The sequence below is a fragment of the Callorhinus ursinus genome, unplaced genomic scaffold (assembly GCF_003265705.2).
Source record: "Callorhinus ursinus isolate GAN/ISIS: 27379988/994484 unplaced genomic scaffold, GSC_fseal_2.0 scaffold44, whole genome shotgun sequence".
Lineage (NCBI taxonomy): Eukaryota > Metazoa > Chordata > Mammalia > Carnivora > Otariidae > Callorhinus > Callorhinus ursinus.
This window is the reverse complement of record NW_027397106.1, coordinates 6,496,479-6,512,656: the sequence shown is the minus strand read 5'-3', so window position 1 is coordinate 6,512,656 and position 16,178 is coordinate 6,496,479. Positions and strand designations below refer to the sequence as shown.

Sequence of the window (16,178 nt, the reverse complement as noted above, 5' to 3'; positions counted from 1 at the left end):
GTGAGCCCCTCCTCCCATTACAAGGCAGGAGGGGGTTACCGGGATCGAGACCCAGGAATGTCTTCCATCTCTCACCGGGGAAGCTCTGCTTAATTTTCAGTTATCAGTAACATTGGTTCTAGTACGGGGGCCTTTATAGCTTCCACTGTGTGTTGTGTGTTGTGCAGGGTGGTTCCTCCACAGTACTCGTGGGAGAGACGGTTCTCGTCACTGTTTCCAGTAGCTACTGGAAAGGAATGATACTGCAGTAGGAGAAAGGGGAAAGGCTCTCCTCTCTGTTTTAGTCCTAATTAGTTTTAGTCCTAATTGTTTCTCCCAGTGGGGAGACTGGCTCTGTGACCATGACCTCTTTGAACCTCAGTTTCCAAATCTGTAAAACGGAGGTAGCTTCAGGGTTGTGGATAGGATTAAATGAGATGAGGTTTGACAAGCATTTAGCAGTGTCTAACACTACAGTAAGCATTCAAGATTATGATTCCCCGGATTGCCCTGGCAAGAAAGGATCTTAGGAAAGATGGGATTTTGCGGGCAAAGGGAGAGGAATCAGGGGTATCTGGAGCTACATAAACACTGAACGTGGTAATTCAGTGTTAGTGGGAGGCCAGAAGACTTGGAGGAGAGGAGTATTCCAGATTCGGAGAAAAGCCTAAGAAAAGGACTGAGTCGTGTCTTGTAGTCCAGGCTGCTTTTCTGAGGACTAACCTCTCCCTGTCATGTTTCCTCCCTCCTTGCAGGTATGAATGCTGCTGTCAGGGCTGTGGTTCGAGTTGGCATCTTTACTGGTGCCCGTGTCTTCTTTGTCCATGAGGTTGGTTCTCTACTTTGTTCTCTGTCATTCTTTCTCTGTTTTCTGCTCCTCCCTCTCCACTTCTTCTTTCCTCACCTCCCAGTTACATGCTATGTCTGCCCTGTCTCAGCTCCCAGTCTCCATGAGTGTCCCCCGCCACTTCTGTCTCCGATAATGACGGTGGGATCTAGGGGTCTGCAGACTTGGTCCTCATGGTGCCCAATTTAAAGGAAGAAGTAACTTTCTCTTCCCCTTACCTCCACCAAGACAAAGCGAAAAGCTGAAATGAGTATTTCGCAGAAAATTTAGTATATCCAGAGATACAGCCTTTGGAGGGAAGAGCCTCCTCAGATTTCTGTAGCTTCCCGAACCTTCTGAGGCTCTAACTCCTCTTCCCTCCTGTCCCTTCCCTCTCATTCTTTGTCCACTCTTCTCTCTGTAAGGTTTATCTGCCTTCTCCCTAGTGCTATCTTTTCAAGTCCCACTTCTCTCCCACCTTCCCTCCAACACCCTTCTCTTTTCCCCCTACTGTTACCAAAGCCATCTGTTATGTAGTTCCCTGGGAAGCAGATTGGAACACTTGGGATGAGCCAGAAGGAACAGGAATTAGGATGAAATATCAGGAAGGACATCCTGCCCTTTTGAGATTGTGAGAAACTAGAAGAGGGTATTGAAAAGTTGACGTCTTCTTCCTTGGACTGTTAATTATGACAGTGTCATGGGCATCCAGGAATCAGTAATGGGAGAAGGTGAACTGATTCTCAGAGAACTTCTTCCCTGGGATCCTGTCTTAATCGTGGGGGCTTAGGGAGAACTGGCCAAGCAGAGGCTGAATGGGTGTACTGTGCCCCGCAGGGTTACCAAGGCCTGGTGGATGGCGGAGATCAAATCAGGGAGGCCACCTGGGAGAGCGTTTCGATGATGCTGCAGCTGGTATGTCCCCGAGGACCCCTGTCCCATGTTTGTCCTGTCCTCATTGCATCCCACTGTGGTTTGGCCTCACAGTTGCCCAAGTCCCCCCCCATGTGGCTGGATGTGAAGGGTTCTATGACAAGAGAGATGCCACGATTGCCCTTTACTCTTTGACATCAGGAAAACATCACCCTGTTTTCCTAGGGTGGCTTGGGGACGGGAATGTAGTCACAGGACAGTTTGCTCTTTATAGAAACGTCGTGGGCAAGACTTGAGGAGCTGGTGCGTTGGCAGGACCTGCTCTGGGGTCACGGGGAAGGTCTGGCCATGAAAATAACCTTACCAGAGGACTGGAGCCAGGGCCAGAGGTAGAGCCAAAATCTGCCAGTCCTCATGTGATGGTGATAAGGTCACCTGAAGCCAGAGTGTTTAAGGGAGGAAGGAACCAACACAGTGCTTTCGAGTTTCCAAAAACACCCTAAGATTATGCTGATTGTATCCACAACCCTTTGTGCCATACTTTCTCTAAGTCAAATACCTATTTTCTGATTTACCGAAAAATCTACAAATTACATTTGGATCCCCATTCTTTACCTCGAGCCTCTAAAACTCCATGGGCAGAAATTTAGTGTGCAGTGCTTCATGAAGGTTCTTTTAGGCAATAGTGCCTGCTGTACAGTAGTCTGAGAATGAGCCAGAATTCTCCATCAATACTCCCAAAGGCATGGATGCCAGTAGTTTATATGATTTGTGAAAACCCTAAGTATACTTACCTCTCTTGGGGTATCTATAATTCCCTGGGGATACTCAGAGCTGTTTTTCCTTGTGAACACGTGGGTGGGTATTGTGTCTCCTTCCACTAGCACCCTAGCCTGAGGAGCAAAGAGGAAATTGGCAGTGCCTGGTTACAGTTAGAAATCAGTGAGTTCAAGAGGGGAAAACGTACTACCAAGCACATTGGGATGAACTCCTAAGAATAGTTTGGACGCAGTCTGATAAAGTCAGGTCGCTGGGGAGAGTTTCCAGGACCGAAGGCAGTGCTGTTTCTTACACTTCTAGGAACATGTGAAAGACAGCAAAAGCCAACAGCATGGATGTATTCCTTTGCTCTCCTTGAGGATAATCACTTTGATGTCAAAGCCTTCAATGAAATGGGTTGATCGTAGACTTCCAAGAGGTGTAGCAGAATATAAGGAGTGACCCTGTGATAGCTCAGCCAGCATCATTTCTCTCTCCTTTAGAAAGGACAAATGACTCTTAAGGATGTCGGGGCACTGCCTAGAAAGCCACATGGTTATGACAGCCCATCAGTGCTGGAATAGGGGGAATCTTAGCATGCTGTGCCCAAATTTGGCTGTGTCCTCTGGGGAGCTGACTTCTACCTCTTCCCCACAGGGAGGCACAGTCATTGGAAGTGCCCGGTGCAAGGACTTCCGGGACCGAGAGGGGCGACTGCGAGCTGCCCACAACCTGGTGAAGCATGGGATTACCAATCTGTGTGTCATTGGGGGTGATGGCAGCCTCACTGGGGCTGACACCTTCCGTTCTGAGTGGAGTGACTTACTGAATGACCTTCAGAAAGCGGGTGAGACGTTGTTGTCATGAGTGTGGTTTGTGCGCATGCACACACAGCCCTCTCCTCTCGTCGGAGGGAATCGTTACCCAGACACAAACAGGCAGCCTCTGCCCTCCTTGTTCTGCCATTGCTTTATGGTTCCCATTGGCTACAGCCCCTTCTCTCCCCAGTCACCTGCTCTTTCGGCGTGCCGGGCACCTCACCCGGTGGCTCCTGGTTTGCTTCTCTTTGTCAGGTAAGATCACAGCAGAGGAGGCTACCAAGTCCAGCTACCTGAACATCGTGGGCTTGGTGGGCTCCATTGACAATGACTTCTGTGGCACCGATATGACCATTGGCACCGATTCCGCCCTGCACCGGATCATAGAGATTGTGGACGCCATCACCACTACTGCTCAGAGGTAAGGAGACAGCGTAGGAGGGTGGCCACTGGGACCAGCTAAAGGGCTGGCATCTAGAGAAGAGGAACGCATGGGAGCTGTAGACTCAAATGACCCATTTGCTGGGGGCCGGAACGCTGTTTTTTTTTTTTAATTTTATTTTATTATGTTACATTAATCACCATACATTACATCATTAGTTTTTGATGTAGTGTTCCATGATTCATTGTTTGCATATAACACCCAGTGCTCCATGCAGTACGTGCCCTCTTTAACACCCATCACCAGGCTAACCCATCCCCCATCCCCCTCCCCTCTAGAACCCTCAGTTTGTTTTTCAGAGTCCATCATCTCTCATGGTTCATCTCCCCCTCCGATTCCCCCCCTTCATTTTTCCCTTCCTACTATCTTGTTCTTTTTTTTTTTTAAACATATAATGTATTATTTGTTTCAGAGGTACAGGTCTGTGATTCATCAGTCTCACACAATTCACAGAGCTCGCCATAGCACATACCCTCCCCAATGTCTATCACCCAACCACCCCATCCCTCCCACCCCCTACCACTCCAGCAACCCTCAGTTTGTTTCCTGAGATTAAGAATTCCTCATATCAGTGAGGTCATATGATACATGTCTTTCTCTGATTGACTTATTTCACTCAGCATAATACCCTCTAGTTCCATCCATGTCGTTGCAAATGGCAAGATTTCGGGGGTTTTTTGATGGCTGCATAATATTCCATTGTATATATATACCACATCTTCTTTATCCATTCATCTGTTGATGGACATCTTGGCTCAGACCCCATCAAAAAGGAGAATTATAGACCAATATCCCTGTTGAACATGGATACAAAAATTCTCACCAAAATACTAGCCAATAGATCCCACCGTACATTAAAAGGATTATTCACCACAACCAAGTGGGATTTATTCCAGGGCTGCAAGGTTGGTTCAACATCCGCAAATCAATCAGTGTGATACACTACGTTAATAAAAGAAAGAACAAGAACCATATGATCCTCTCAATAGATGCAGAAAAAGCATTTGACAAAGCATCCTTTCTTGATCAAAACTCTTCAGAGTATAGGGATGGAGGGCACATACCTCAGTATCATAAAACCCATCTACGAAAATCCCACAGCAAACATCATTCTCAATGGGAAAAAACTGAGAGCTTTCTCCCTGAGGTCAGGAACACGGCAGGGATGTCCACTATCACCACTGCTATTCAACATAGTATTAGAAGTCCTAGCCACAGCAATCAGACAACAAAAAGAAATCAAAGGCATCCAAATCGGCAAAGAAGAACTCAAACTCTCACTGTTTGCTGATGATATGATGTGGAAAACCCAAAAGACTCCACCCCAAAACTGCTAGACCTCATACAGGAATTCAGTAAAGTGGCAGGATATAAAATCAATGCACAGAAATCAGTGGCATTCCTATACACCAACAACAAGACAGAAGAGAGTCAAATCAAGGAGTCGATCCCATTTACAATTGCACCCAAAACCATAAGATACCTAGGAATAAACTTAACCAAAGAGGCAAAGGATCTGTACTCAGAAAACTATAAAATACTCATGAAAGAAACTGAGGAAGACATGGAACACTGTTTTTAACGAAGAGTTATCCCTAGAGCCCTGAAATTGCACTGCCGTCTAAATGCTATAGGTTTGCCTCTTGTCATTGTCTCGCCTACTGCCCACACTGTAGCTCTGAGGGCTTGAATACCCCTGGGGTTTCCCAAGTGATTAGTGTCCAACCTGAGACAAATCCAGGGAGCCCCAAACCTCAGCTCCCCTTTCAGCCGAGTCAGAGCGGTCGTGGAGGCCGCCGCCGTCCCTGCTCAGAGTGTGAGAATGGGAGGACAGCAGGTAGCCGTTCGTCAGGGTAATCCTAGCGGATTCCAGGCCAGTCGAGTCCTGACTTCTTCACTTCACTTCCCTTCCCTCGCTCTCCTTCCCTTCCTGGGCCCCTCGCTCCCTGGAACAGAGCCCCAGGACTGACACGTTTTACTGCCATGTTTTAGCCACCCTGTGGCTGACGTGTTTCCCCTGGAGTCTTCCTGGTCTCGCAGGAAGCCTGCTGGAAGGCCTAACAGCATAAATGCATCTCCCAGGGAGGTTTCATGGCCTGGATGTGGGTGGCGGCTTGATCTTGGCCAGAGGGACACTAGGACTATGTAAGCCCTCTCTCTGTCTCTCTCTTGCAGCCACCAGAGGACGTTTGTGTTAGAAGTGATGGGCCGGCACTGTGGGTAAGATCGCCATCTTGACTCACTGATTCTGTGGTACCAGCAATAGCCTTCTCTTCCCCGGAGAGTCCAGAGAGGTCTCCCAGGGGTAGCAGATCTGGAGGTGTACGTGCTCCTCTAGGTGTGGCCCCTTCCCCTGCTTCCAGCGCCCCCCCCCACCTGCCTACACATGCAGGTGTGTCACACTCCAGTGTGAAGGGACACACAGTGCTCTGAGATTAGAAGCCACTGTGGTAAGTGAACGTGACTAAAGGTGCTCTTCAGGGGCAGGATCCCACTGAGAGGCTGTCTCAATGGTGCGCTTACCCTCCCCTAAGAAGGAAACCACAGATCCTCAGACCTTCCACTGACTATGGGGACAGGCAAACCCACTGGGTACGGGTGAGGCTGTTGGTGGAGTGTGGCTCCTAGCGTGGTGCTTCTGCCTCTCATCTCAGATACCTGGCCCTTGTCACCTCCCTCTCCTGTGGGGCTGACTGGGTTTTTATTCCTGAATGTCCACCAGATGATGACTGGGAGGAACATCTTTGTCGCCGGCTCAGCGAGGTACTGGCACTTTATTTTGCCCTTAAAAAAACCCTCGCCTGTTCCACTGATGCTGCCCTTCCCGTCCATCAGTTCCCCTCCATTGACCCTTCTTCTCTTTGCTCTCGACCAGACAAGGACCCGTGGTTCTCGTCTCAACATCATCATTGTGGCTGAGGGTGCGATCGACAAGAATGGGAAACCAATCACCTCCGAGGACATCAAGAACGTTAGTAGAATGAAGCCAGAGAGGCCTTGGACACCATCCCCCTTCCCTAGTGATTTCTGAGTCTCCCCTTAGTGCTTCTGCACATCTCTCCCCAAGTTTCCTGCCTCTGGGTGTCCAAGGCATCGTGACAAGATAAGAGGCTAAGCCATCGGGGTGTATCTTAGTCTCTGCTTGTTTTTGGTCTTTGACTCTGTATCCCTCTCCCTGTCCCTCTTTTGGTCTCTTCAGCTGGTGGTAAAGCGTCTGGGATATGACACTCGGGTCACTGTCTTGGGGCATGTGCAGCGGGGTGGGACACCATCAGCCTTTGACCGAATCCTGGTGAGTCGTGGGGTCCCGGGGCCCTGGCGTCTTAGAACCTGTAGTCCACAGAACTGCGCTTCACCATGACAGGGGTGCACCCCGCTGGCCATGCTGCCCGCCCGCAGCCTCTGGACGGCACTGGGCCTTGACCCATTCTCGTTCTGTTGCAAAAACTGATGGGGAACTCTATGCTCCCCAAATGGTGAGCTCTCACATCTCCACTTTGAGCATTAATAACATTATTAAGATCTAACTTCAGACACTCAGATTGAACCCTCTTATCCTACTTTCATTGGAAGAGAGAGGCTATACTCTTCCTTATTTTATCAGTGAGAAGGGAATATTATTAAGCGTCCGTAAGCTCCTTGATTACTACAGTGGACATATTCCCCTGAACCAAATAGAATGGCAAGAGGATGAGGAATCATCAAGCTTAGATGAATTCTGAGTAGGGAGGTAAAGCCCAGTGAGTTCTTGACTATAGTCCTCACATATGCGGCTCAACCCTGTGATCTGGAAGGGCCTCGAATGCCCTGACTCTCCAGGCTGAGTCCTGAACCAGACTGTCTTTGCTCCCTTGGCTCCTGCAGGGCAGCAGGATGGGTGTGGAAGCCGTGATGGCGCTTTTGGAGGGGACCCCGGACACCCCAGCCTGTGTGGTGAGCCTCTCTGGGAACCAGGCTGTGCGCCTGCCCCTCATGGAGTGTGTCCAGGTGGTAAGTACTGACCTCCGCTCCACTTCCTAACAGTCCCAAGCCTGTCTTGGAGCTGGAGCTTAGAGGGAAAGAGACCCACTTCCAGGGCCACTGGAATAGGAGCAGATGGGAAGGCAGCATGGTGTAGTGAGAGTCAGCTGGGGGAGGAGTATATAGTAGGCTTTGCATGGGAGCTGTCTCCTCTCTGAGCCTCAGCGTCCCCATCTGTAAGTGTTCCTAAGGAACGTGAGAGATGCTACATCCTAGCGAGTGATGAGACCCAGTATCGCACAATATCCAACCTCAACTGCTTTCGCCACATCTTTGTTGGAAGAGAAATGCAGTATCTCTCTGATTATTAAAAGCAGGGATATTATTAAGGTCTGGCTGGCTAGCTTATATGTTTCTATGGTTTCCACCTTGAACGTGTTTCTCTGAACCAACATGAGGTTTCTAACGCTCACCCTGAGGGCTGTTAGAAGGAGTGGTGGGAAGCTTTGTAAAGGGTCTGATGCAGGACCTGGAAAACATTGAGTGCTCAGGGGAAGGTGGCTCTTATATGAAGGAATCCCTCCTCCGCTTACCACCGAGCAGACATTGCAGCTGGGAGCTAAGGGGTCTGGCCGATTCTCAGGGCTGGTCCACGTGCGCAGGGCCCGCTTCTCTCTGAGCCTTGGGGAGTCCCAGCAACTTGCAGCACAGACAAGCTCCAGCCTTGCTTGGAACTGTGTCTCCAAAAGCCCAAAAGCAAAAGTACTGGCTCACGGAGAAGAAATCAGTAGCTGGGAAACACCCGGCAAGGATTAACCTTTCTTCCTGACTGGGCTGTCTGGGGGATCCTCTTCATTTCCTCAGTTTAGAGGCCACCTTGAGGTTGCGGCCATGGGCATGGGATGGAGGCGGAGGCTATTCTGTCTATGAGCACTCCTCCACTCTGCCTGTGTTCTAGTAAGTAGAGCATTGAATCATCTTCTTCCTTTTGCTGCTCATTACTCCCCAAATTAAGGAAACACAAAGATACTTCTTTCTGTGAAAGTTCAGGGAGCTCAGAACAGGTGGGGCACCTGGCGGGCAGGATCCAGCCGTAAGTGAGGAGACGGGCAGAATCTTCCCATGGCGTAGAAATCCAGCTGCGTAGAGCCCTGCCCCGTCATCCTGATTCTCGCTGTGCTCCTCCCTCAGACCAAGGATGTGACCACGGCCATGAACGACAGGAAATTCGACGAAGCCATGAAGCTGCGAGGCCGGTGAGGGAATGACCAGAAGCTCACTAGCTACAGAAATCAGATACGGGAATGAAGCAAAGGGAAAAAAAAAAAGGACATAGCTTCAGACCCAAAATAGGAGTTTCTGCCTCCTCTTTTTATTGTCTCTGCAACAGGGTCTTCCCCAGGGGAATGGGCTGTGAGGGGACCAGGAGGAACAGTCCGTCGCAGGGACACTCTCCCGGGGACTGGGCCTTCCGTCATCTGGTGTTTCTATGTGTGGATTCCAGCTAGGGCTTCCGTTTTTCTAGGCCAAGGGCAGTGTCTCCTGCTGAGCGCAGGGCCCGGGAGAAGAGCACCCAGGGAGGGTTGGACTGATGGGCGGCCCCTGTCAGCCCCTGCTTTGTCCCAGTTACTCTCCGAGATTTGCCCTGTGGAACTTCACACAGCGAGCAGAACCCCAGGCCCCCTTGGCTGCTGGCATGGGGAGTGGCCTGGAGACACCCGACTCTCTCTCTGCTTTTTACAGGAGTTTCATGAACAACTGGGAGGTATACAAGCTTCTGGCTCATGTCAGACCCCCAGTCTCGAAGGCGCCGGTGAGTTCTCTGCCCTTGCCCCTCTCCTTCTCTCAGTCTCCCCGTCTGAAGCGCTTCCTCCGCTCCACGCAACTTACTGCCTGGCCACTTTGCTTGCCCCCCTGTCATCTTCGGTACCGAGTCCCTGACCCTACCAAGAACTCTCTCAGCCACCCACGATACCAGCCCCATGTTCTTAGTGTACCCTGGGCGTCTCGAACCCAAGACCCACATCCACTTTAGGACTGACAAGGTAGGTTTTTGTATTATTTCCCCTGGGCAAATCCGGGAATAAACCACTTCTGAGTGTACTTAAGCCACTTCCTCATTGCAGTGGTGGTTCTCAGTATTCAGTGTATATCAGCATTATGTGGGCTGCTCATTAAACATGCAGATTGCTGGATCCTTCCCACAGAGAGGATTTAGATCCGGGCAGGGGCCAGGAATATGCAGGTTTAATGGCATAAAGATCAAGTGGTCCAAGGATCATGCTTTGGAAATGCTGCTCTGGAAGGTCTCATTCGTTATGTAATGATGTCCGGGATCAGGGACGGCAGCCTTGCTTATTGATTTGTGGAGTTTTGCTTCCATAGTAGAGGGAGCAGGCTGCGCCGGCATTCCTCTGTTGTCCAGAGGCACATGTCCTGCTCCTAGGACCACCAGGGACCCACAGTTGGGCTTCCATGACTGATATCCCCTTCCCTCTGCGGGGGTTTCTGTGCCCGTGTCTGCCCTGCTCCCTGTCCGCTTCCTGCCCCCCAGGGTAGCACGCACACCGTGGCCGTGATGAACGTGGGGGCCCCGGCTGCAGGCATGAATGCTGCTGTGCGCTCCACCGTGAGAATTGGCCTCATCCAAGGCAACCGGGTGCTGGTTGTGCACGACGGCTTCGAGGGCCTGGCCAGGGGTCAGGTATGGGGACTAAAGGGACGGAGGGCACATAATCTGGGGCCGAGGAGCAGGCGTGGGGAGGGTAAGCGTAGCAGGGGTATCCGTTCTCTTTCTTTCCGTTGTCCTCCACCTTGCTTTCCTCCCAGGGTGTGAGCAGAAGTAAATACTTAGTTTTAGGGCAATATGAACAGGCAGGAGCCGCTAAGACGAACGATTTGCAGGCGACAGACCTTATTTCTCTCTCTCCCAAAGCTCACTGCGGCGCCTGGCATTAAGTGGGTGCTTAATATTTGTGAACGAGCAATAAGGGTGGAGGAAGTTCTTTGAGGTGGGGAAAAGCCGATGCCTGGTGTTCCTCCGCCAACCAGGGGGTGTCAGGGTGGGCTCAGAACTCAGGAAGTGGTGTCAGTCCACAGTGCACACGCGTGTGACCTTTTCCTGCAGATCGAGGAAGCTGGCTGGAGCTATGTGGGGGGCTGGACTGGCCAAGGCGGTTCCAAACTTGGGACGAAAAGGTAAGGTGCATCATAGGAGCACTTCCTCCTCGTCACCCCTAAAGATGTCCCTTGAGTATGGGTGTCAGTTCATTCGGTCAGCATCTACACTGCTGTAGCCTGGAACTTTGGTCCCCAAGCTCACAGTTGCCTCAGTGGGGGCAGGCATGCCCATCCAGACATCTTCTAGCAGCTCTGGCAATTTAAAGCCCCAGGGTGGGCCGTTGGACAGTGGCGAGAGGTGGCCTAGGGAAGGGGCCACAGGCCAAAAAATTATACATAAAGCACCTTCTAATTCTGGCTTTTCTCTCCCTCAATTTTGCTGTCCCTTCTCCAAATTCCATTGCCCCATCGCCCACCCCTGCCCCACCCCGTTCAACTAGGACTCTCCCCAAGAAGAGCTTTGAGCAGATCAGTGCCAACATCACTAAGTTTAACATTCAGGGCCTTGTCATCATCGGGGGCTTTGAGGTGAGTGCCCTCCCCTCCCCTCCCCTCCGGCCCCCACCTTTCCCTCTCCCCTCATTGCTGCCCTTGCGGCTCTTCTCAGGCTTACACTGGGGGCCTGGAACTGATGGAGGGCAGGAAGCAGTTTGACGAGCTGTGCATCCCGTTTGTGGTCATCCCTGCTACGGTCTCCAACAACGTCCCCGGCTCGGACTTCAGCGTGGGGGCTGACACAGCCCTCAACACCATCTGCACGGTGAGAGCCCACCACCACCACCCCCTCCCAGGCTTCTGGCCAGGACTGTAGTCCCTGGACTGCGTGTGCTCCTGGAAAGTGAGCTACTTTTTTGGTACCAACCAAGCGAAGTGCTTGAGAAGTGCTTCTCGAAGCGCGGGCCTTTACACGGGCCTTATTGGTCCCCACGTGTGGGGCTCATTCTCACCTGCGAGTCCCCAACCTAGAAAGGCGCCAGTACTCTGCATACCAGATGGTTTCTTCTTCCTGAGGGCCTGTGGCCTAATTTCCCCACCCTGAGCAATGGAAAGGATGCGGACAACTTCCTTCCGGGGAGAGGAGTCCCACAGCCTGGGTGGCCAATGTGCCTGCCCTCCCTGAAGGCCGGCCGGCCTGGGGACGAGAGCATTCCAGAGTTGGGTTGTTGCGAGGGCCAGAGAAGTGACAAGAAGCAGGCCCCAGGCCCCGTGTCTCTAGCTATGACCCACTGTCTCTGCAGACCTGTGACCGCATCAAGCAGTCAGCCGCGGGCACCAAGCGGCGGGTGTTCATCATTGAGACCATGGGCGGCTACTGCGGCTACCTGGCCACCATGGCGGGCCTGGCGGCCGGGGCTGACGCTGCCTACATTTTTGAGGAGCCCTTCACCATTCGGGACCTGCAGGTAGATGGCCACCCCAGGCCTGTGACATAGCTCTGCCCTGTCCCCGTCTGTCCCCACTGCTCCCCGCGCCGCCCCCCCCCCCGCGGCAACCTGAGCTGGAAGAGCTCCAGACGAGGACAGCTGCTGGGTGTGGGGGCCCGCGAGGAGGTGGGAGAGGGCAGCGCGCAGGCATTTCCGGGTAACCTCACATGGGCGCCCTCAGCGCCGGCTCTCGGGGGCATCTGTTTTGAAGGATGGCGTAGTGCTAAGTCCTGCCCGTGTATTTTTGCATTTTGTCTTCAAAACCGATGTGCAAGGGAGAGATTATCTCCATGTTACAGACGAGAAAGATTTAGAGAGGTTAAAAGCCTTTTCTAAATTTGCAGGTGAGTAGGTGGTTTAACTAACAGAAAGTCAGTCTTTCTACAGCATCATGCCACCCCTCCGGACTTCCCCTGTTATCAGACTCTTCTCGTTCCATTCCCCATCACGGGGGGGGGGGGGGGGCTCGGACTCCTGTTCCAGAGGGACCGTATGATCCCAATTTTCCAAGATCTCAGTTCACTGGAGGAAAGAAAGGCCACAAAGTGGAGGGGCAGCAGGCGGAGGGACCTCCCCAATCCAAGAACCCAGCCGGCCCCTGCCAGGAATGGAGGTGGGAGTCTTCCTCCTTTACCCCAACTCAAAGCCCAGAGGAAGGGACCGGTTCCTCCCAGGTGAATCACTGCTGCGCACACAAGCAAACCATTTAAAGCCCGACGCTGAGAGCAAGAGTCAGCCCTCTGAGGGAAGAGAACCAGAAACCCCTGGAAAAAGGGACATTGGGAGCGGGGGCAAGGTGAAAACCGGCAGTTGCCACAGCTGTCTCTGACGGGCCCTCTTCCAGTTTTGCCTGTCTCGTCTGCAGTCTTCGGTTACATTTCAGTCTGCCCTGAACTTCTTACAGGGATGAGGCACGGGACTGTAAACGGCTCTCTTCCATGTCCCTCTCCCCTTCTGGAGAGGCCTGCTGGGGAACGAGAGAGCTGTGCACCTGCCCAGCCTCATCCACCCCCTGCCGGGCTGAGGCTTTACTCTCTTGTTTTCAGGCAAATGTGGAACATCTGGTGCAAAAGATGAAAACGACCGTGAAGAGGGGCTTGGTGTTAAGGTACCTCATCCACGGCTTGTTCCTAAGTGAAGAGAAGAACTAGGCTCTGGCTCTAGCCCACAGAATGGATCCATCCGGGACACCCTGAGGAATCTGGATACAAAGGGAGAGAACCTGAGCCATGGGAGGGAAGAGATAGGAAAGGGAAGAATAAAGCTTACCAAAGCGGAAAAGGGTTGGGAGGGAAGGGGGGGACAACCGAAAGTCACAGGCTTTCGGTCTCTACTTGGCAGGAATGAGAAGTGCAATGAAAACTATACCACTGACTTCATTTTCAACCTATACTCTGAGGAGGGGAAGGGCATCTTTGACAGCAGGAAGAATGTGCTCGGCCACATGCAGCAGGTAGGGAAGATGCCGCCGTCATGCCCGTCACCAGATGGCCATACCCCCAGTAGCCACTGGGTCTCCCGCTGGCCTCCAATCTGCCAGAGCATGAGCCTACAATCTTGTACTGTCATACAATCTAAACATCTTTACTCTGGAAATGGCCTTAGAGATTATGTGGTCCATCCTCTTCATGTAGGGCAGGGTTTCTCAGCCTTGGCACCATTGCTCTTTGGGGCTGGATAAGTCTTTGTTGCGGGGGGGCCGTTCTGTGCATGGTGGGCTGCTTTAGCAACATCCCCGGACTCTACGCACTAGAGGCCAGTAGCACCTCCCTCCCAAGTTGTAACAACTAAAAAAAATGTCTTCAGACATTGTTAGAAGTCCCCGGGGAGGCAAAATCATCTCCAGCTGAGAACCACTAGTTCAGATGAAGAAAACGAGGCCCAAGAGAGGAGAAATAATTTTTTCAGGGCCACTCATCAAGCCCAGGCGAGAGCCAGGGCTCTTCCCACCGCACCATACCGCCTTCCATAAGGAACCTGGGCAATGAGTACAGACACCTTGCGGGTATTGGGCTCCAGCCCCATGAACTGGGGTTTCCGGGGGAAACTAATTCCTTTCTACCATCCACATTCGATCCACACCTCCAGTGGGCCTCGCTCACAGATGGTCTTAGGCCTCCCCATCCCCAGTGTCTCCAGCTGATCCTGCCCAAGTATGGACCTTTGACCTTTGTCTACTCACATATGAATTCCCAGTATCTCAAGTCTAAAGGAGCTTATTAGTCCCTGCAGGGATGGGGTACAATTGGATAAAGTATGACGATCTATTCCCCACTTCCCACCTACTTTCTCTTAGTTCAGAGAAAATCTACATGATTCATATTATTCTGAGGTGCTACCAAGGCCATCCATATTGGTTCGCAAGGAACACTCCTGTGTCCCTGATGGTGGCGACTGACAAAAGCTGCTAGGCTGAAGAGGGGCAGGAAGTGACTGAGTGGCCAGACTAGAAGTAAACAACAGGATCTGGCAGCTGTGGGGCTAGAAGGGGCAGTTCTGAGACCAGTTACCCCCTTGTCTAATTAGTCACTCTTACACCTGATAAGTGGCCAAATATGCTGTGCCAACTCACCCTGGTTCGCAGCACTGTCAGGATTTCCTTTCAGAGTTAGGATTTCTGTTTCTGGCTGTAAACCTGGGGCCTTTTCTTTCCTTTTTCTCTGTATGTTCAGATACCTCTGCCACTTCATTAGAGTCTTTCCCTCTGTAATTTTAAGACTCTTTTTTCAGGGGGGAAGCCCAACTCCATTTGACAGGAATTTTGCCACTAAGATGGGCGCCAAGGCTATGAACTGGATGTCCGGCAAAATCAAAGAGAGTTACCGTAACGGTAGGTGGGGCAAGAGGGTAAGCCCCCTCCAGAGAGGTTGGCTCCCCATTATTGAAGCTTATTGACATTTATTGCAGGGAGGATCTTTGCCAATACGCCAGACTCGGGCTGTGTTCTGGGGATGCGTAAGAGGGCTCTGGTCTTTCAACCAGTGACTGAGCTGAAGGACCAGACGGATTTTGAGTGAGTACATCTACCTCCCTGGTAGTGTCAGGATCTCTTCCCAACCTGTTCGCTGTCTTCAATCCTTTTATCTTAGGACTAACGCCTGTAGTTGAACCTCTTTCCGATCTTAGCCCTTGCCCTAAAATCCAGCCTCTTCTACTCAACTTCTTTCCATCAGCTTTTGATAGAAGTCATTTGGGTGTTAGAAGGTGAAATCATCATCTGTCTCATTTCTCTGTAGGCACCGTATCCCCAAGGAACAGTGGTGGCTGAAGCTGAGGCCCATCCTCAAAATCTTAGCCAAGTACGAGATTGACTTGGACACCTCAGAGCATGCCCACCTGGAGCACATCACTCGGAAGCGATCTGGAGAAACTTCTATCTAACCCTCTTTGGAGTGAGGGTCATGGATTGTCTGATCATGGTCAGCTCACCCCCTGACAGACCCAAGTCCATGTATTCCCAAGTGTTTTAGTGCATTTTTCTTTAGGTTTCCTTTTATTCTGCAACTGTAGCCATGACCAGCTCTGGCCAGGGAGCTGGGGCAATAGGCAGTGAGTAGAAGCCACCTTTAGGTAGAATTTATCATGACTTCTACCCCAGCTTCATCTGTCACACAAGAAGACTGGGCTCCTCTAGGGCTACTGCTAGATTTCAGCTACTCGGTTAGAATTTTCCTAAAAATAAGCTGTATTTATTTCTTTGTGATAACAAAGTCTTGGTTCCTCTACTACTTTTACTGCAGTGACAAACAATAGCTACACTAATAAATGCCAACTGGTCACTGTGCTTTTGGTTCTCCTGTTGTCACTTGCACAAGTAGATGTCGTACTGTCAGCCCTAAGGACCAGACTCTGCTCAGACACTTGGGAAGATGCAGCCCATACAATCACCCCATGTACTTCTCTCCACCTCCTGGCTTATTTCCCGCAGCAACTCTTGGCTCTGTACGTAAGGTCCTAGAACATTGTACACTGGTCCT

The 16,178-nt window shown here is 51.4% G+C and overlaps 1 protein-coding gene across 4 annotated transcripts in view; it reads left to right on the top strand.

The window, feature by feature from the left end:
• The window catches only part of PFKM (phosphofructokinase, muscle), a 47,249-nt gene extending 31,263 nt beyond the window's left edge, over nt 1–15,986 (top strand). For all 4 annotated transcript variants that reach the window (XM_025882749.2, XM_073882070.1, XM_025882746.2 and 1 more), the window contains 21 exons: nt 735–808; nt 1,643–1,720; nt 3,095–3,284; nt 3,511–3,676; nt 5,873–5,917; nt 6,352–6,460; nt 6,573–6,668; nt 6,897–6,989; nt 7,562–7,687; nt 8,849–8,913; nt 9,401–9,470; nt 10,212–10,361; nt 10,785–10,855; nt 11,218–11,305; nt 11,385–11,537; nt 12,016–12,180; nt 13,248–13,309; nt 13,543–13,654; nt 14,932–15,031; nt 15,109–15,214; nt 15,438–15,986. In XM_025882749.2, coding sequence (XP_025738534.1) covers nt 735–808; nt 1,643–1,720; nt 3,095–3,284; nt 3,511–3,676; nt 5,873–5,917; nt 6,352–6,460; nt 6,573–6,668; nt 6,897–6,989; nt 7,562–7,687; nt 8,849–8,913; nt 9,401–9,470; nt 10,212–10,361; nt 10,785–10,855; nt 11,218–11,305; nt 11,385–11,537; nt 12,016–12,180; nt 13,248–13,309; nt 13,543–13,654; nt 14,932–15,031; nt 15,109–15,214; nt 15,438–15,582 — 2,264 coding nt within the window. In that variant the 3' untranslated portion in view covers nt 15,583–15,986. The remainder of the gene's footprint in view (nt 1–734; nt 809–1,642; nt 1,721–3,094; nt 3,285–3,510; nt 3,677–5,872; nt 5,918–6,351; nt 6,461–6,572; nt 6,669–6,896; nt 6,990–7,561; nt 7,688–8,848; nt 8,914–9,400; nt 9,471–10,211; nt 10,362–10,784; nt 10,856–11,217; nt 11,306–11,384; nt 11,538–12,015; nt 12,181–13,247; nt 13,310–13,542; nt 13,655–14,931; nt 15,032–15,108; nt 15,215–15,437) is intronic.
• Nucleotides 15,987–16,178: the final 192 nt, after the last annotated feature.